A 21572-nucleotide genomic window follows, 5' to 3' on the forward strand; every position below is an offset into this window, starting at 1 on the left:
AACAAACCTGTGAGGTAGGTTAGGCTAAGGGACAGTGGTCAGCTCAAGGTCACCCAGTGAGTTTTGTAGCCAAGTGGGGATTTGAACCTGGATATCTTCCCAGTCCTAATCCAATGCTCAGGGGATCTGCAGGAGTGGTCAGTTAAAAAAAACAACCAGTTGTAGTCAATGCTAGTTGTACTCGCAGTAGACCTGTTGAAATTAATGGACATAACCAACCTAGGTCCATCAATTTCAATGGGTCTGTGCTAGGGATCGGTGAGAATTTAGATTCAGTTCACATTTCATACCGATTTATCAAATTCACACTTTCTGAAACAATATGAGAACACAGGCCATCCTTTGAAATGCACAGTTATTTGAATTTTGCAATGTAGTCTGCCAATCAATGTTTACAAAAATGCATATATGCAGGGAAGGTGTGCATAAAAATAAATATATGAGTGAAAATAACATGCAAATATGAATTACATAACGAGAAATGGCTTGCAAAAATGTGTACATTAGTCAAAACTGCCTAAAACTTGTTTATTAGGATAAAACACTGGAGAATTTTCATGAGGATTTTTTAAAAAAAATCTATATATATTAGGGATGGAAAGATCTGTCAGTTTCTCATTTTTCCAATGTTAAATTCAGTTCTCTACATTTTTTTTAAATCCTCCTGAAAATTCTCCACCATTTTAGTGCAAATTTCCCCAAATAAGCACATTTTTGTAGGCAGTTTGACAAAGGTATGCATTTTTGCAAGCCATTTCTCATCATTTCATGCCTTTCTGCATGTTACTTTCACTCATGTATTCATTTCTAGGCACACTTTCCCCTAATACATGTATTTTTGTAAATATTGCTTAATTGGCAAACTGCATCCCAAAATTCTAATAAATGCGAATTTCGAAGGATGGCTGTGTTTCGGTGCTCATATCGTTTTGAAAATTGCAAATTTGATAAATTCTGCTTGAAATGCAAACTGAATCGAAATGCTTGGAGGTCCATAAACACCCTTTCGGCATCACAGCAGGGAACCTGTGGGAGCAGTTATTTTTTTTTAAATGAACTGAACTGAAATTGTTTTTTAAAAAATTAAGAAATAGAGGGTCCTACATAAAACCTTTTGGCATCATAGCTTCACACTGAGGGATTCATAGGAACGGCTGGATGCAGGTTGCTGGGCTGCAGACAAGCTACCCCTGCTCTCCCTTACCACAACATCACATGACCAAAATCAGCCACAGGTTACTTGGTATGCTGTCACGCCTGACATCTTGTGGCTTTTCGAGACACAACTGAAGCCATCCAGAATTCCTAAGAGGACTAAAGTCTGAGGCACTTGGAATGCCCTTCCACCGTTTGCATCATTTTCGTTAGCGTTGCTGAGCACTGGCCTTCATTTTTCTCTGCTGGGCAGAGTTGCTGGATCTACTTCCTCTACTGGTGAACCTTTAATCTTTTTGGATTGGAAACGTTGCCCTCAATATCAACAACGCTCAGCCTTGAGCTTAAGCAAACACACAACAAAAAAGAGACAGGAGACTCAGTCTGTCTTGTCAGCTTCAGACCAGGTGGCCGACTGCAGACAGGCAGCGAGCAGGTTTCCTCAGGGAGGAAACCCAGAATCAATGGACAATTTGGAGGGTTCACAGTTGTCAGTGATGAAGAAAGTATTTGACAGCTTGCAACTGGTAAGAGCTGCGCAGCACTCTCTGCTGAGATCTTTTCCCAATAGTCTTCTGCTATGTTTTAAAAAATGATTACTAGGTAGACCATTCTCTGTGTTTCTAATCGCTTCCTTAATTTAAGGTTCTCTGGGGGGAAATGCCAGTTTGTTTAGTGTACAACTCCCCCTTCCCCACAAAGCCCAAGCCTCTTATATCCCTCATCTTGATTCTGTTGCTAATCCCTGCCAGTTTCTCTGTGCTTCCTTTGCAAAAGGAGAGTTAAGAAAATTTTGGAAATATAGGAATATCTGTGGCTATGGGCTAAAGTCAGAGGAAGTAGCCACGACACACGGGGTGTCTCAGGTCATGGCAGAATTCTTCAGGCAAATGCCCAGATTAGTGGCATAGGAATAATGCACAAATATGCAGTCAGTCCATACCATCTGCACTGTACGGTCCCCACAAGTCAGTGTGATTGCAAGCTCAGCAGTGCCTGTGTTGAGTGCCCTCAGCATCAGGTTGTGCTCTTCCCAATGGGGGCTTAATATTGTAAAAAGGTTCTTCAGATATTGCATATGGATAATTGGCAATAGGGTTTTTTTTACTTACTGTTTTTTCCCCAGAAAGTGTAAATTCAGATTAATCAGAATAAAATATGGTTGGTGTTTTGATGGCAATGATGTTGTGTGGATGCTGCAAAAAATTTGTATGCATGAGGAGCACCCATCCCATAATAAAACCCTTCTGGAAGCACCCATTGATTCTGATTTTAAAAGGGCAATTTATTCTACATCCCTTCCTCTTGCTTCCTTTTGTTTTGAACCTGTGGGAACTGGGCATACAGGCACAGTGTATGTTTGCAATGAGCCAGAACGGGCCATGTTTCCATTTGTGTTGTGTTAGCCACTTAAGAATGAATGTTAGGGAGTATTCATCAACCATGCAGCTGTCCCTTTCCTGTACTACAACATTCAGAACTGATCATCATCAGAGACTGGATACTTGAGTGGGGAAAGTATTGCCTCAGGCTCAAAGTGTCTTAAAAGCTCAGAAACCTAAACGTTTTACTTCCCATTTTAAAGTTGTGAAATGGATTCTTACAGCTTCATGTAATGAAGAATAAAGCAGATGCAATTATTATTACTATTATTGGGCTGTATCCATTGAATTTAATCTCTGAGCAGAGGTTACTTGTTTGTTGTTACTGTTTGTTGTTGTTGTTGTTGTTAATACCGCCTTTCATTTTGAGAAGAAATACCAAGATAGTTCACAGGCATCACTGCTGATGTCTGAAATGGTGATAATAATGATAATAATAGCATACATATCTCTTTAGAGCATGACTGGGAAATCTCCAGCCCAGATGTTGTTAGGCCAGGGATGTAGTCATCCAGGGTCTCAGGGGTCTTTTTTGGGAGCAGGGCATCCTGCATCCTATGAGCAAATCAGCATTAAAGGGCTGTGTGTTATCCACTGAGAAGAGTCTTCTAACATGCTTCCTTGTCCTTTACTGCTGTTTGGAGCCAATCTGAGCGAAAAGAGGTGAGTCAGCCACTGACAAGACTCTTCTCAGTAGCTAACACTTTCCCATTTCATGCTGATTGGCTCCTAGGGATGTTTGTTGCTGTGGGAGAAGGCATATAACAAGGATCTCATTCTCAAGCCAACAGCAAACAAACAAACAAAAAACTACCAAAGCCCGGAACGACCCTTTTTCGGGCCTTCTGCCAGTTTCCACTGGAACCCCTTCCGCCAGACTGGGCTTCCCGGTGGACCCTTGGCTGAGCAGGAAGCTGTCCCAGCTCCACTGCGGCTGAGCCAGGGTGAGGGGCTTTTGCTGGCAGGCCCAGTGGAGCCCGGTAGAGTCGGGACCCTGCCAGCTCAGCCAGGGGTCCACCACATCCAACTCCCCTCAGCCCAGTGTAAATATGAGTTGGATTGTGCCCTTATTTGGATGGTTTTTAGTTCAACTCTTTCATCTCTCTAACAAGCATGTTTTCCATGTGCACAGTAATCAGATGAATAGTGGGCAGATGAACTTATCACAGATCACCACATGCTCAAAATACATTTAAAACACATTCAACACACACTGAAAGCATGTTATGGCCCTCAAAGAATCATGGAAACTGTAGTTTGTTAAGGGAGCTGGGAAGTTGTAGCTCTATGAGGGTAAAACCACAGTTCCCAGAATTCTCTGAGAGAAATCATATGCTTTAAATGTGCATTAAATGTATGGTGTGGATCTGCCCACATCATTTTATCAACACCTTAATTTTTTTAACCCATCTTTGAATTAGTGCTAAGCTGGGGGGGGGGGTTCCAGCTTTTGAAAAATATTTAAATATTCATGAAATAGTACTTATATGAAAGAGTATTATGGTGCTATAATGCTAATTTTAAAAATAACTTTAAAACAAACACAAAAGTATTTCAGACCAATGCCATTTGAGCTATCTGGGACTACACACGTCTGATCAACATTTCTAATCCAAAACAAATGTTAAACGGTTCATGTTTAACTTGACCATTTCATAGGCAGTAATGGGCAATCATGCTTCAGTTGGTAAGCTCCTCTTCCTGACCGGTCATGTCTGCTGGTGTGGATGAAGCATCACAAGATACACAAACAGAAAAAGTGCATATCCCCAACAATTTGTATTGCAGTTTTACTTGTAGTTTACAGCAGAAGAGCAATGAACAGTAGCGCTAGGAGCCTCCCCATCTGGAAGCAGCCAAAGCTAGCTTTGGAAATGTGTGTGTCAATGTCATCTCAATTTCAGCTATCCAGTGCAGAACACAGAAGCAGATGGGGAACTGCTGAGCAAAGCTGAGGTCAAGTTGACAGGGATTTCACAGTGACAGTGACCCAGATCTTAAGACATAATTTAACATTTTTGTCTGAATCAACCCACAGAGGAAGACAAATACAGGAGATATACAGACATGCTATTTCACACAGAAAGTACTCACAATTCTTAGCTAGTCTGTCCTACGTTTCATTAGTATCAGCCTGTGCTAAGCGCATTATGTGTATGCACAGGACTAAACCAAGCTTTGGGTATGTCACCACATGACATGCCCCGAAACAGTATGAGGGACCCGTCAGAAGCCAAATCTAAGCAGGATTCAGTCTGAAGATGTGCATGCATAGCACATCGCTAGTTCAGCAGAGATTAATAAGGGCAGGTAGTTAGCAAGGAGGACTGATTGACAACAGTGGCTTCCTTGGATTGAGGTCGTCTTATGACTAGACATCAGGCGTGGTCTTCCAAGGAAGTGCCATGTAGCTCAGTGCTGAAGGTCCCAAGTTCAGTTCCTGGCATCTTCGTTTAAAAGGTTCTTGCTGTAGGTGATAGAAAGATCCCTGCCTAAATCTCTGGAGAACCACTGCCAATCAGAGTAGACAGAACTAGGCTGGAAGGACAAACAGCCTGGCCCAGTCAGTTTAAGGCAATTTCCAGTGTTCTTTTTCTAAATATACCCAGTCCAATCACCCCCATTTAAAAGAAAGAAAAAAGAAGGGGATTAGAAAAGTGGGAGAGGAAAATAGAAATAAATAGAGAAGGGAGAAAAGAGGGAGAGAAGAAGAAAGGAAGACTCAGGAGGGAACAGGGGTATAGTTGCTCAGGGTCTCGGGAGGGCTTAGACCCCTTACTTTTGGGGGGAGCAACGTCCCAATCAGGTCCCTATGTCTCCATTGTCCTACAAGCCAATCAGCATTAAAGGGGGAGTGTACTAGCCACTGAGAAGGGTTTTCTAATATACTTCCTTGTCTTTTCCTGTTGATTGGAGCCAATCAGAGTGAAAGGAGGTGAGTCGGCCACTGTGAAGACTCTTTTCAGTAGTTAGTGCTCTCCCCTTTCATATGTTTATATACCGCTTAATACTAAGATCCAGCAAAGTTCTTATATCCTGGAGACTACAGTTTGGCTGCATACACACCATACATTTAAAGCACATTAACCACCCCCAAAGAATCCAAGAATGACAGTTTGTTAAGGATGTTGGGAATTGTAGCTCTCTGTGGAGGAGTAAACTACAGTTCCTAGGATTCTGTTGGGGAAGCCATGTGCTTTAAATGTACTTTGAATGTATGATGTGTGTATGCAGCCATAGTTAAGTGTGCTGGGAATTATAGCTCTGTAAGGGGGAAACTACAGTTCCAGGATTCATTGGGAGAAGCCATGTGCTTTAAATATGCTTTAAAAGTATGCTGTGTAGTAGTACACAAAGGTCTCACTCTTTTGCACCCATGTGCTATGTCTGAAAGAAAGGCAAAACTCCCTTAGGAAAACGTAGCATGATATGCAGTTAGCAAGTGTTGCTAATACTAATGGAACTAAGATGCCTAGGAATGAATGTGAAAACATTCCTTTTACGCAAGGTTTTGGATGACACCATCCTGGAGGTAATGAAAGGTCGTATGCTAAGTGACCTAACTGACCCCATCCCCTGGCCTTTTGGCTACCAAAAAATTAAAATTCCAAAACTAGTGTCAATATTGAGAGTTGAACTATATTTAGTTCCAGTTGATCAAGGTTTTAACAAGCAAGCCAGTCAATAAAATCCCCCTTTTTAGATCTGGCATCTAACCAGAAACTAAAAATAGAAAACCAAGGTCTTTTTGTTGCTAATTTAGGAACACACACGGGACCTAGATTTAGAGGAAAAGAAGGTGGGGTAATGGTTTAAATCCACATATCTGAGCTGCAATTCTTGGAACTGTGTGCGGACTCAGAGAGTGCATAAGGACAGAGTCTTCCAGATGCTATGCTGACTTACTCCTTATGAACTATCCTGTTTGGTAACACATATAGTTGTGCATAGCATCAGTGAGTATATGCAGGCAAACAAGAGAGGTAAAAAACCTTGAACACACTTGCACATTCTTAAATGCAGATAAAGCATAATCTTATATTTGGTAATGCTGGATGTTTTGTGTGTGTTGTTATTATTGCAAACCATTTATTATAGTGATATTCCTCTAAAACACAGGGTTGCATCTCACTAAGTTATACTCAAAGTAGACCCATTGAAATTAATGCACCTACATTAGTCATATCATGTATGTTAACCTCGGATCTATTCTAAGTAGGACCAGCATTGGCTACAACCCATCTGAAACCCCTAGCTCAGTGTTGTCTACACAGACTAGGGTTGCCAGGTTCAGGGCCTGAGACTGATCCTGTATCTTTAGGAGAAGAGAAAGTCAGCCAAGTCCAGGTGTTCTTGCAACACTGTAATGGGAAAAACCACAAGGTGGAATTCTCCCTTCCCCCTGCACAACTTTTAAAGATACAGAAGACCTCTTGGTTGCCAGGCCCAGCAGGGGGAAGGGAGAATTCCACCTTGTGGTTTTTCCCATTATGGTGTTGCAAGAACACCTGCACTTGGCTGACTTTCTCTTCTCCTAAAGATACAGGATCAGTCTCAGGTCCTGAGCCTGGCAACCCTAGGTAGGAGTCTTTCCCAGCCTGACCTGGAGGTTCCAGGGATTGAATCTGGAACCTTTTGTGTGCAAAGCATGTGCTCTACCAATGATCTTAGGAACATAAGAGCCCTGCTGGATCAGGCCAATGCCCATCTAGTCCAGCATCCTAAGAACATAAGAACATAAGAAGAGCCTGCTGGATCAGGCCAGTGGCCCATCTAGTCCAGCATCCTGTTCTCACAGTGACCAACCAGGTGCCTGGGGGAAGCCCGCAAGCAGGACCCGAGTGCAAGATCACTCTCCCCTCCTGAGGCTTCCGGCAACTGGTTTTCAGAAGCATGCTGCCTCTGACTAGGGTGGCACAGCACAGTCATCACGGCTAGTAGCCATTGATAGCCCTGTCCTCCATGAATTTGTCTAATCTTCTTTTAAAGCCATCCAAGCTGGTGGCCATTACTGCATCTTGTGGGAGCAAATTCCATAGTTTAACTATGTGCTGAGTAAAGAAGTACTTCCTTTTGTCTGTCCTGAATCTTCCAACATTCAGCTTCTTTGAATGTCCACGAGTTCTAGTATTATGAGAGAGGAAGAAGAACTTTTCTCTATCCACTTTCTCAATGCCATGCATAATTTTATATACTTCTATCATGTCTCCTCTGACCCACCTTTTCTCTAAACTAAAAAGCCCCAAATGCTACAACCTTTCCTCGTAAGGGAGTCGCTCCATCCCCTTGATCATTCTGGTTGCCCTCTTCTGAACCTTTTCCAACTCTAGAATATCCTGTTTGAGATGAGGCGACCAGAACTGTACACAGTATTCCAAATGCGGCCGCACCATAGATTTATACAACGGCATTATGATATCGGCTGTTTTATTTTCAGTACCTTTCCTAATTATCGCTAGCATGGAATTTGCCTTTTTCACAGCTGCCGCACACTGGGTCGACATTTTCATTGTGCTGTCCACTACAACCCCGAGGTCTCTCTCCTGGTCGGTCACCGCCAGTTCAGACCCCATGAGCGTATATGTGAAATTCAGATTTTTTGCTCCAATATGCATAATTTTACACTTGTTTATATTGAATTGCATTTGCCATTTTTCCGCCCATTCACTCAGTTTGGAGAGGTCTTTTTGGAGCTCTTCGCAATCCCTTTTTGTTTTAACAACCCTGAACAATTTAGTGTCGTCAGCAAACTTGGCCACTTCACTGCTCACTCCTAATTCTAGGTCATTAATGAACAAGTTGAAAAGTACAGGTCCCAATACCGATCCTTGAGGGACTCCACTTTCTACAGCCCTCCATTGGGAGAACTGTCCGTTTATTCCTACTCTCTGCTTTCTGCTTCTTAACCAATTCCTTATCCACAAGAGGACCTCTCCTCTTATTCCATGACTGCTAAGCTTCCTCAGAAGCCTTTGGTGAGGTACCTTGTCAAACGCTTTTTGAAAGTCTAAGTACACTATGTCCACTGGATCACCTCTATCTATATGCTTGTTGACACTCTCAAAGAATTCTAATAGGTTACTGAGACAGGACTTTCCCTTGCAGAAGCCATGCTGGCTCTGCTTCAGCAAGGCTTGTTCTTCTATGTGCTTAGTTAATCTAGCTTTAATTATACTTTCTACCAGTTTTCCAGGGACAGAAGTTAAGCTAACTTGCCTGTAATTTCCGGGATCCCCTCTGGATCCCTTTTTGAAGATTGGCGTTACATTTGCCACTTTCCAGTCCTCAGGCACGGAGGAGGACCCAAGGGACAAGTTACATATTTTAGTTAGCAGATCAGCAATTTCACCTTTGAGTTCTTTGAGAACTCTCGGGTGGATGCCATCCGGGCCCGGTGATTTGTCAGTTTTTATATTGTCCATTAAGCTTAGAACTTCCTCTCTCGTTACCACTATTTGTCTCAGTTCCTCAGAATCCCTTCTTTCCTGTTCTCGCAGTAGCCAATCAGATGACTATGAGAAGCCTGAAAGCAGGGCTTGAGCGCAACAGCATTCTCCCCACTTGTGATTCCCAGCAGCTGGTATTCAGAGGCATATGGACCCTGACTGAACATAGCCACTGTGGCTAGTAGCCATTGATCTTCAGAGCAGGAAGTGGGTCTGAGTAATTCCTTGGGGGAAGGCTGAGTATACGCATATGCCATTTTGACCAGACCCCGTATGATTGTTAATGGCAATTAAATTAACTGAATTGTTTTTACAATCTAGTATGCTGTTGGTTGTAGTTTGTGTTATTATGTGGTCTTTTATTTCATAACATCTAATATTATGTTTCGTATTTGTGGTCAGTTGACTGTAAATAAAGATTTGACTTGACACACATGCACACTAGGGATGTCAATTTTAGTTCTCTCAGTTTCTCATTTTTCTAATCTTAAATTCAGTTCTCCACATTTCTGCAGCAATTTACATTGTTTTTTTAAAAAATCCTCATGAAAATTCCTTAGCATTTTAGTGCATACTTTCCACAATAAATACATTTTTGTATGCAGCTCTGACTAATGTACACATTTTTGCAAGCAAATTTATCTTAATATAATGCATTTTTGTATGTTATTTTCACCAATATATTCATTTTGTGCATACTTTCCCCTAACGTATACATTTTTGTAAACATTGCTTGGTTGGCGAACTGCATTGCAAAATTTGGATAAGTGCAAATTTCAAAGGATGGCTGTGTTTCACTTTTTATATTGTTTCAGAAAGTGCAAATTTGATAAATTCGGCTTTAAATGTAAACTGAATCAAATTTCACCACCATCCCTAATGCGCACATGCACATTCACATCACACCAACTGGAAGCTGGCTTGAGCTAGTAAGAAGACGCTTTATGCCATCTCAAACCATTGGTCCATGTAGCTCAGTACAGAAAGATACACTATGGATAAGGAACCTGTGCCTCTCCAGTTGTTGGAGTATAACATCCCTGACCACTGGCCATGCTGGCTCGGGCTGATGGACATTGACCACCATCTGAAAGGCCACAGGTTCAGCAGTTTCTCAGCCTACCTGGAAATGCCAGGAATTGAAGCTGTGACCTTCTGCATGCAAAACATGCTTTACCACTGAATTACATCTCTTCCCCAAAGAACTTAGATCAGTATACATGGATTGTTTGTATTCTCACAAACAGTTCTGAGAGCTGGTGAAGCTCAGAGATAGTGACTGACTCATGGCCTCCCAGTAAACTTTGTGGCTAAATCACAAACTGAGGTTTGATCTACCCAGTAAAATACAAAAGTGATTTACTATGGGCAGGCACCAGACAATAAAGGTTGTCTCTGGGAACAGTTGGAGAAAATGTAATTGCATCTTACAAGCACAATCCTATGCATGTCTACTCAGACGTTAGCCCTATTGAATTTAATGGGACTTACTCCCAGATAAATGTTATAGGATTATAGCCTTATTGAGCAATCCTATGTATCTTTACTCAAAAGTAAACTCTATTTAGTTCAAAAGGGCTTACTCCTGAGTAAGTTGGTATAGGATTGCAGACTTAATTACATTTTGGTTCCTGTGGGGACATGGAAAACTGTATTAGTGCTATTTTGTGATGTAGGAAATAATTTTTTAAAAATGAAAGGGATGAGCACTGAACAGTTAAGCTGTAATGAAGAGATTACTACATCAGTGATGTTGCTGTGCTGCTAAACAAGAAGCCATAAAATGGGCAGAAGCTGCAAGGAGGAAGCTACAATAAAGTAGTACAATAAAGGCACAATAGCCTTGAAAATCCTCAGCAGAGTGTTGCAAATCTACTAGACCGGACAGTCTAGTGCTGCACTTTCTTTTCAGACTAGAAAAAAAAATCACCACAATCAGGTCTGAAAGCACTGGGATGCCAAGGGCAAGCAATGCCAGGGACTGGATTCTCCGTTAAAAAATATATGAGTGAACACAGAAATTCCAGACTGAACTGCAACCCCAATCTCTATGACTATGGAAGCTGCTGTCCTTTACTATCCTAGGGGCTATAGGACAGATAAAAAGTTAGCTAAAGTCTGAGAAGTGACGGCATTTTTAGATCAGCAGAAATGCTGGCATGTTGATTTCTGTGTAAACAACCAGTGGAGGCCACTGGTGATAGGTATATAGCACACTGACCTTTCATTCATGAGGACATTCAGATAATTCCTTACATAATTCTAGCAGAAATTTAGTTTTGGGCAAGAGCTAAAGGAATCACTGTAGCATGAATGGTGGCATCAAAGTCGCAAATGTATCAGAGAAGGAAGGGCAACTCAACAAAAATATCTTCTGCATTTTTGAAAGAATTTGAAGGATGTATAAATGAGGAGGAAAGTGCCCCATTTTCACACCACTTCCCCGCCTTCTTGGACATTTCCTTGGGTCTCCTGTCTTGTAGGTGGAGCAGATCCTCTCAGAATTCCAGCTACAGGAACAGGATCTGAAGAAGGTGATGCATCGGATGGAGAAGGAAATGGACCGGGGGTTGAAGCTGGAGACACATGAGGAAGCCTCTGTAAAGATGCTCCCCACTTACGTACGCTCTACACCTGAGGGATCAGGTAAGCAACGATGGAAAGAAAATGGTGGTGGTGTAATTGATGTGACTAAGAAGTATATTCCATAAACCCACCAGCTGAAGACCAGTGTATTAGTACAGGGTGGAGAACCTGTGGCCTTCCAGAGATGTTGTTAAACTCAACTCCCATAGTCCCAGGAAACAGCCAACATGTCTGATGGTCCAGGATGATGGGAGTTGTAGCCCAACAGCATCTAAGTGGCCATCACTGTACTTAGTAAGGAGATGTGGCTCACCAGGTAGGACAGAGCTGCTGTGCTTGCATCTTGGCAGGTGGGTCCCTGTTGCTTACCAGGAGAGAGAGGGCATGGCAGTGAGGAGGTTCACACAGTGCAAATGCATTGGCAGGAGCGTCAGATTGACTCTGCCAGTGCAATTGCACTGCGCCAACCTCCCCGCTGCCTCCATTCTCCTTCCTGGAAAGCAACAGTGAGTGACCCACCTGCTAGAAAGCCATCGTATAGTGGATCCCTTACTCCTATAGGTTTGAGAAGGCTATTGTCAAAGTTAGACTGCTATTGTAACAACGAAGGCCTGCAAATCAATTACAGGAAAACAAAAATAATGGTTTTCGGCAAGAGATATCAAAAGCATAAATGGTCTATTGGGAACCATCCAATAGACCAATGTAGATCATTTAAGTATCTTGGAATTAACTTTCAAGACACCTTAGCTTGGAAAACTCATTTGTCAGCCATTAAATTGTCGGCCGCTAAAGCGATAGGATCCTTATTAAAATTTTATAGGACGGAGGGGGGGCATATGGTGGCCCCAGTTCTAAAAATTTTTCAAAATAAGATTTTGCCCCAGATTACATATGGGGCGCCAATTTGGGGTTGGTCAGTACCTTCCTTTTCTGTGTTAGATGCTATCCAAAATAATTTCATTAGACGTCTTTTAAATCTTCCGCCGGGTACTCCATCTGCGATTTTGAGAGCCGAAACTGGTTCACTCCCAGTTAGCGCTTATATACATAAATCTTTATTATGCTACTGGGCTAATTTAGCAAACTCGTCTTCAAGGATACTGGTAAGATCTTGTTTTGATGTGGCAGTAGTGAGTAACTACTGGTCCTCCAAATTTCGGTTGGTCCTTTCACAATATCATATTTCCATACATACAATTTCTGAGCTTTATAGGTATAATATACATGACCATATAGTGAATCATTGCATGTGGCTGGACGGCTTGTCAATTTTAAACTCGAAGTTTTCTAGATGGTACAGTTCACTTAATTCTGATCATAAACTGGCAAGTTATTTAACATATCAATTCCCGGTAAAATTAAGATATTCATTTACTGCGTTGAGATTTCAAACTATGACAACTGCATGGTTAGCAGGGCGTTATCAACATACCTCATATGAACAACGCTTATGTATATGCCAAACCGGGAAAGTGGAAGATCTATCTCATTATTTATTTGATTGCCCGATCTACTCCCATCCTAGAGCTGTGTTCCTTAATATCTTAATAAATCGCCAAGGGCCTGGCTTTGACAATCATTTTATTCCATTTCTTTTAGGAGATAATGATTATAGGATTTCTTATTATGTGGCTAGATTTGCCTTCGCTGCTCAAAACTTGAGGGCTAAATATTTAACTACAATGGATTTACAGGCTGCTTAAGGCTTACTGGTTTTAATGTCCTATTTGGTTTTATTTTCCATTGCAAATTTTAATTGTGATGTTATTGCTCTGTTGGTGTTTTACTTTGTATGTATGTTGCGATGGCCTAAGGCCTGCAATAAAGTGATGATGATGGTGATGATAGTGGATCTACCTCATCTGATGAGCCACTGCTGCTAACACATCTTCTGAATTTGGACACCCTGACTCTGATCCAATGTTTGCCATAACTGGGCAGTTCCCATTATAGCTTGTTCACCCCTTAGTATAATATACTGGTTGTTAAACTGCAGATTAAGCATTTGCATCAGTATTGTAAGCTATGCATGAATATTGCTAAACAAAGCATCTTATTTAACTTTGTCCCTCCCACACCCAACTTTATCAAGCAAAACATCCTATCTTCCTCACTTTTTACTAGCAGGCTATACTTGTTAACCAGGTGGCTCAAGATATAGGAAACGGGCTGGGGAGTTCCCTGTTACTTAATCACTGTTTCTGATAGGGTGTAATCATTTCAGTCTGTCTGAGACATGGGCAAACAGCTGGCAAACATTCTCTTTTGTTGATAAGTGCATTGATTGTTTTAAGGGCCAAATTGCATGTAATACAGTAGATCATGAGTGGATCTCATGGTAATTTGTTTGTTGAAACATCTGAGTAGCTTGGAGAGCTGCTAATTTTAACAGGGAAATGGTACTTCAGTGGGTGTGTTAACTCTTTCCCCCTTTTCTTTGATCAAAATCACCCCTCCCCCAAAAACCTGCTGTTAGTCTCAGGGGTGTGTGGTGAAGACAGATACCCGTACAATACCTGCTTCCCACCCACTGTGGGCAGGTCTAATAGCAGCTTGACTGTGAAAGTGTGGAACTCTACTTACTTATGAGCTGTTGTTAACCAGGGGAAAAAATTAACCAATTTTCTCTCTTGCAAATATTCTTTCAACATGTGTAGGGGCCAGGGGTGGGGTTGCACATACTAACTCTAATGCTGACACCTGATCTTCACATAGCAGGGAAAGGAAACCTGTGGCTGTGCAGATGTTGGCCTCCAGCTCCCATAATCCCCAGCTAGCATAGCCAATGGCTGTAGTCCAATATCATTTGGAGGGCCACAGATTCTGTATCCTTGATATAGAGTCTAAGCTCTGTGGGACTTATTTCAAGTTCTGAGTAAACATTTATAGAATTATCCTCTGAATATCTTTAAGAATATCCTCAACAATACTCAAGTCTTGTGAAATGACTAAGTTGACCCTTTCAAGAATGATTTAGGCTGTGTACCCAATGTATTTTTAAATCACTCCCCCAAAGAATTCTGGGAACTCTAGTCTGTTAAGGGTGATGGGAATTGTGTCTCTGTGAAGGATAAACTACAGTTCCCAGAATTCATGTGGAGAAAATGTGCTTTACATGTATGGCGTGCATGCAGCCATAGTGGTCAAGAGGATAGGTTAGTGTGTTTTTATTTCTGAAGCCTGCAGTTTTAAGTCTCATGACTGATGATGATTATTAAAATTTCTATCCCGTTCTTCCTTCCAAAGGAGGAATGGACAGCTACTTCCACTTAGTGGGTGGCTAATTCTTTTGGCCTGGATGAGGTTAAAACAAAATCAACAGATTTTGAAGGTTAAAAAACCAAAGAAGGTCAAAACAAACTTTTTCTTATGCCTTTATCTTTAGGAGACAGAAACAAGGCAGACACCCCATCACCATGGGCTAGAAAGGGAGGCACTCCGACATTAATCACCCTGTCTCTTAATTACAATCTTGCCGTTGAGTTCTTCTAGGAGCTGTGTACAAGGCAGCCAGTCCAGATGGTTTTCCAAAGGCAAAACTGACATGTCACCCTCTGGGATTGCAGAGGTTGGCGATTTCCTGTCTTTGGATCTGGGGGGCACCAATTTGCGAGTCATGCTGGTAAAAGTGGGGGAAGGTGAAGAAAGACAATGGAATGTGAAGACAAACCACCAAATGTATTCTATACCAGAGGATGCCATGACAGGGACAGCTGAAATGGTGAGTCAGATGAGAAGGTCAAATTAACCTAGTTATGTGTCGCATCATTTTTCTTAGGTATTCAGAAATGGGAGTTTGCCCTTGGGAGGGAGGGAGGAAAGCCCCATCATCAGAGGAAGTGTGGTCCACAGGGCAAAATGTTCAGATCCCCTCAAATGATGGCTATTTCCATTCAGAAGATTACAGAAAAGTCTCCCGATGTTTTGTAGCTGTGCTGGACAATTTGCATTCCCTTTGTCTAATCCCAAACTGTGATCCAATATTGCAAGGCAAATTCACAGCCGACTCCATGCATCCTCCATGAGTCCCTATTCTTGTGATTTTAATATTTTTAAATTGTTTTTAACATTGATGTTAAATGTTGATGCCATGCACCAAGTACATGTTGCAGAATAGAACACCCCCCCCCAAAAAGTCACTACTAGTCTGGAGGGACCCTCAGTTTCCAAAGCCTACGTAGTATTTGTATGAGTTATAACATAGAGGGTAGAGTGCCATCTAGTGGGAGGGAAAATTGATGGGACCAGCATCTTAAATAAGGTAACCCCACTTATCTGGGACACTGGAGTAAGCCCCATTAAATTCAACAGGACTTACTTATGAGAAGGCATGGCTAGGATTGAAGTGCAAGTTTGACTGCAAGAAGGGGAGAGTGCTTTAATCAAGGGACCCAATCTTCCTTTGCAAAGCTTCCTTGTTAACTATTTTTTTGTTTTTAACCTGTGGATAGAAAACCACCACCGCACCCTGCAAAAACGGGACTATCAGGTCTTCTGCTTTCCATTACGACACGTTTCGCCCATGTGTTCCATTCTGAGAAACTTTGGGTGGTGTTCAGTGGAAGTCAACAGAATCATCAGAATACTTTTTTGCTGTCTTTATATTGCTGGATTTGATAGTTTTCAATTGTTCTGTTACTTTTCTTGTATTTTAAATAAGTTGCGTGCTGCTTTGGGGACCAAAAAGTGTCATAAAAATACAAAAATAACAGCAACAGAGAGCTGACTATGAAGTCTCTGATGTTTTGTTCTCTGTGTGGCATTTTTAGGGGAAATATGTCCTTGGGAATGTTGCCTTGCATGTTAGCTAGGGATGGGGAGGTATTTGGTTTGGTTTGCATATTAATTTATTTATTATTATGTTTATATTTTCCTCCAAGGAGCTCAAGGTGGCGTACATGGGAGCAGGGTGCCAGCAGGTCCCCTTTGTCTTCAGAATCCTCTGAGCCAATCAACATGAAAGGGGAGTGTATTAGCCACTGAGAAGAGTCTTCTAACATGCTTCCTTGTACTTTCCTGCTGATTTGACCCAATCAGAGTGAAAGGAGATGAGTCAGCCACTGACAAGACTCTTTGCAGTAGCTAACACTCTCGCCTTACATGTGGATTAGCTCCTAGGGACGTCTGTTGTTGTGGCAGAAGGCATTAACAAGAATCACATTCTCAGCGAAAAAAGAGAGTGTGTGGCTGTGAAAGGACCCTGCACTTCTGAATTTGCCACTGCACTACTGCCTCCCTCTCCCTTATCCTCACAACAACCTTGTGAGGTATGTTAGGTTGAAAGACTGTGAATGAACCCCTCTAATTTGCAATTTCCATAAAATACACAAACCAAAACAGAGCTATCCATCGAAATTCACACTTTTCCAAATTCAGTTCTCCAACCAAATAAGAACATAAGAAGAGCCTGCTGGATCAGGCCAGTGGCCCATCTAGTCCAGCATCGTGTTCACACAGTATACAATCAGTGTACAAAAATGCATGTGTTTGGGGAAAGTGTGGCTAAAATGCATACATTAATGAAAATAAGACCAAAAATGCATTTTATTGAGGGGAAATTGTTTGCAAAAATGTGTATATTAAGCAAGACGGTATACAAAATGTGTAAAATAGCAGAAATGTGCACTAGATGGCTGAGGATTTTCATGAGGCTTTTCTAAAAAATGAATAAATAAATGGCAAACTCATGTGGAAATATGGAGAACAGAACTTAAGAGTAGGGATGGGAGAGATTCAGTTCACATTTCAAGCCACATCTAACAAATTCGCACTTTCTGAAACAATATGAGAACTGAAACACAGTCATCCTTCGAAGTTCACACGTATTTGAATGTTGTGATGCAGATTGCCAACCAATGTTTACAAAAATGCATGTATTAGGGGAAAGTGCGTATTAAAGTGACTATTTGGGTGAAAATAACATACCTAAATTCATCATATGATGAGAAATTGCTTGAAAAAAATGTGTACATGAGACAAAACTGCCTACAAATATGTGTTTGTTAGGAGAACACACTAAAATGCTGGAAATTTTCATTAGGATTTTAAAAAAATCACAGATTGCTGCAAAAATGTGGAGAACTGAATTTAAGACTGGAAAAATGAGAAATTGAGAACTGAAATTGACAGATTTTTTCATCCCTACCTAAGAGTGGAAGAATTAAACACTAAGAAAAACCAGAATTGACAGATTCATCCATTCCTATACGTTACTCAAGAACTTCATTGGGGAAGGTTGCTATCGAAGGCAGATTGCTGGGCATTTTTTCCTTCCATTCTTGAAAACAGCAATGGGTTTTTTTTGTGTTTCTTCCCCAGCTCTTTGATTACATCTCAGAATGCATCTCTGATTTCCTAGACAAACACCAGATGAAGCACAGAAAGTTACCTCTGGGCTTCACGTTTTCCTTCCCTGTTCGACACGAAGACCTTGACAAGGTGGGATTTCAGAAGTGGATCCCTTCAGTGGTGTTTCTTTTTTCCTGCATGTGTTGCTCATTTATCACAGTAGGCCATAGAATGTAAGAGAGCAGGTGGTTCCTTCTCTTGCAGCATTATAACAATATGGAGCCTCAAGTCAGAGGTGATGCTCAGAGGAAAGCCTGCAAAGAAAAATGCTGTGGCAGTTTAGAAGATGATCAATTACTCTGTGCTGTCATATTAGATCTTCCGTGTTGGGGGCAGAGATGTCTGGATCCAATGGCTCCTTGGGGATACTGGTAGTGTGGTGATATGTGTGTGTGGGTCCACCTCCTCCTGCTCCTCCTCCAAGGAGGCCCCAGATTCCAGGTGTGGGCAGGGCTGAATCCTGGCACCATTACAGGAGTAAGCTAGAATAACACTAAGGCTACATTCACACCATAAAGTTATTCTGCTATTATTCCGCTTTAAACAGTCATGGCTTCCCCCAAAGAATCTTGGGAACTGTAGTTTGTGAAGGGTGCTGAGAGTTGTTAGGAGTCTCCTATTCTCCCCACAGAGTTACAATCGCAGACTGGTTTAACAGTTAGTCCCACTTCCCAGAGAACTGTGCTAATTGTAACTGTATGAGGGGGAAAGGGATCTCCTAACTACTCTCAGCAACCTTCACAAACTACGCTTCCTAGGATCCTTTGGGGGAAGCCATGCCTGTATAGAATAACAGTGGGATAGATGTATGGTGTGAATGTCATCTAAGAGATCTGGATGGCAGCCCACTGTGACCTCCTGGGCAATAGTACTGCTGCTGTTAGTCCACAGTAGGGTACCACAGGCTTGCATATGTAAGTCATCCATATGGCTCAGTCAAGTTAAACAAAGCATTCCTGAGGCTGATTTTATTTTATACTAGCAGCCATTTACCGGGCATTGCTCAAGAATGATAAGAACCCTCCCCCCAAAAAAATCAATGCAGTTTGGAAATCAATAGTTAAAATCATTGCACTTTTGAAAGGTCAGTCCACCACCTTGGTTTAAAATGGCACCCAACTGTATACAAACATAGACAAAAATCTGCTCCTTGATTTCAGGAATTATTCATGCGTTACGTTGGTTGTGTTATTTTAAGAGGTGTCCTACTGCATAGCAAGTGAACAACTTTCCAAAACATATAGTAGTATCAGTGAGGTCACATCCACACCACACATTTAAATTATTCTTACACCACTTTAACAGTCATGACTTCCTGGCAACTGTAGTCTGTTAAGGGTGCTAGGAACTGTAGCTCTGTGAGGGGTAAACTACAATTTGAGGGTTTCTTCGGGGAAAACCATAAGATGTATAATTGTGCTTGAAATGTATGGTGTGGATGTGACCGGACAGTTGTTTGCAATAATTCCAGATTCTGGGTGAGTGCTTGTCCATGTCTGTCTGTCTGTCTCCCAATTGCTATGGTTCTGTGCCCTTGCACAGATTTTTTTAAAAACCACATTGGAGATCATTTTAGCCTAAGATATTATGCTCATTTTGGAACGTCTGGTCTGATGCTTTCCCTCTCTTGGTGAATAGGGGATCCTGTTGAACTGGACTAAAGGCTTCAAAGCATCAGGAGCTGAAGGAAACAACGTAGTTGGGCTTTTGAGAGATGCTATCAAACGGCGAGGGGTGAGATGGAAATAAGTTTATGCTGTTCAGTACATTACTTCTCCTTGATTGCTTAGCAGAATGTAGGAAGCTGCCTTATACCAGGCCAGTCTATTTGCCCATCTAACTCAGTCAATGGCATCACTAGCGGGGTGCGGGGAGTGCGGACTGCATCCGGGTGACACTGTGAGGGGGGTGAAACCCAGAGCCACCCTGTCACGGGGCAGGGTGCCCACGCCGTTGCCCGGCAAAGGAGCCGAGAAGCTCTCCGGGTCGGCGTCGGAGCAGCCAACTCCTCCTCGGAGGCAGGCAGGCGGGTGGGTGAGACCGGGAGCAGCTCGGCGGGGTGAGGGAGGCGCGCCAGCATTCCCAGGCACCAGGTGACACCAACCCTAGTGACGCCACTGAACTCAGTGTTGTATGCTCTGACTGGCAGCATTTCAACAGGGTCTCAGGCAGAAGGTGTTTCCCATCACGTGCTACCTGATCCTTTTAATGAAGCCTTGGCAAAGGCAAGGGTGTTGTTAGGTACTTAAAGGACTCAGGGCACAGGCTCATGATGCAAATCTGCATATGCATATGGTTAAGGGCCGTAACTCATCAGGAGAGCATCTGCAGAAGGTCCCAAGGTTCAATCCTCAGCATCTCCAGGTAGGGCCAGGAGTGAAAGACCCTGCCTGAAATCCTGGAGAGATGCTGCCAGTCAGTCTTGGCAATATCTAGGTAGATGGGTCCACAAAGGCATCTTCCATGTGTTCCTGTGCAATGTATATGTATAGATACTTCTGAGCAAATTAAAATGGTGGGTGGATGGGGTCTCACTAGCACTATGCTCTGGGCTAGGAGTGGGGAAACATTTTGGCTTGGGGGGATCTTTATCTATCTGGTCCCACCTCCGCAGGTCAACTTTGACAGGAGGGCAGGACAATGGCTGTGCAGGTAGGAATGGAAGCACTGCAATACATTGCCTCCAACCTCCAGACTTGTTCCGGAATGATACTGCGGTCAATGGTATCAAAAGGCACAGAAACATCAAGGAGAATCATCAGAAGTAGCATCTCATCTGTCTCTATTCCATTAAAAGACCAAGGCTGTTTCAGTACTCTGCTTAGGCCTGAAGCCAGAGTGAAATGGGTCTAGTTAGTCTCAGGGTACCATCAGACACATTTCTCTTGTGCAAAGCATCAGAGAGGGTTCAAGAAGACAGTTTTAAGTTCTCAAGCCAAGTTTAGATGTTAATTGTTCTACCTTTCTTTTATGTGTTTTATCCATGGCCGTGTTTCTTAGTTCCAGCTCTCCCAGAGTATTTGTTATTATGGTATTCTATTGTGGGATTGTATGTGCTTCTTTTTGTTGGGTTTCTTCTCCTGAGGAGCTTTTGATCATAGTGCCTCTTTCAACCCTGTGTAGGACTTTGAAATTGATGTGGTTGCAATGGTCAATGACACAGTGGCAACAATGATATCCTGCTACTATGAGGATCATCGATGTGAAGTTGGCATGATAGTAGGTAAGTCACTGGTCTTTAATATACTTCACCTTGGGTGCAACTGCTGCAAAGTGGAGTGTTGATCCTTGTTTATCCATATTTGGTACAGCTTTATATGGAACATAGGAATGTACATTACAGGTCAGACTATTTGTACAATCTAGTCCAGTATTGTCTACTCTGACTGGTAGCAGCTCTCCAGGCTGTCAGGCAGAGACTTATTCCCATCACTTGCAACCTGATCCTTTCAACTGAAGATTCTGGGAATTGAACCTGGAACCTTCTACATGCAAGGTAGCTGCTCTGCCACTGAACTGTGGTTTCTCCCCAAGGCCATTGTTTGTAACATTTTGGACATTGTAACTATTAGTATTGATAATGGCCTTAGATATCAGCGGATGGGGCGAAATTGAAAAGATGCTACGAGAATACATTTTATATCACTACACC

At 42.2% G+C, this 21572-nt stretch overlaps 1 protein-coding gene across 2 annotated transcripts in view; it reads left to right on the forward strand.

Annotated features, from left to right (window-relative positions):
* The first annotated feature begins 1360 nt into the window (after nt 1-1360).
* The window catches only part of GCK (glucokinase), a 31557-nt gene continuing 11345 nt past the window's right edge, over nt 1361-21572 (forward strand). Inside the window, exons 1-6 of one of the 2 annotated variants that reach the window (XM_061592367.1) lie at nt 1361-1682; nt 11467-11629; nt 15139-15293; nt 17891-18010; nt 19559-19654; nt 21044-21143. In XM_061592367.1, coding sequence (XP_061448351.1) covers nt 1620-1682; nt 11467-11629; nt 15139-15293; nt 17891-18010; nt 19559-19654; nt 21044-21143 — 697 coding nt within the window. In that variant the 5' untranslated portion in view covers nt 1361-1619. The remainder of the gene's footprint in view (nt 1683-11466; nt 11630-15138; nt 15294-17890; nt 18011-19558; nt 19655-21043; nt 21144-21572) is intronic. The other variant, XM_061592366.1, reaches the window with a different exon arrangement.

The sequence above is a fragment of the Rhineura floridana genome, chromosome 12 (assembly GCF_030035675.1).
Source record: "Rhineura floridana isolate rRhiFlo1 chromosome 12, rRhiFlo1.hap2, whole genome shotgun sequence".
NCBI classification, from domain to species: Eukaryota; Metazoa; Chordata; class Lepidosauria; order Squamata; family Rhineuridae; genus Rhineura; species Rhineura floridana.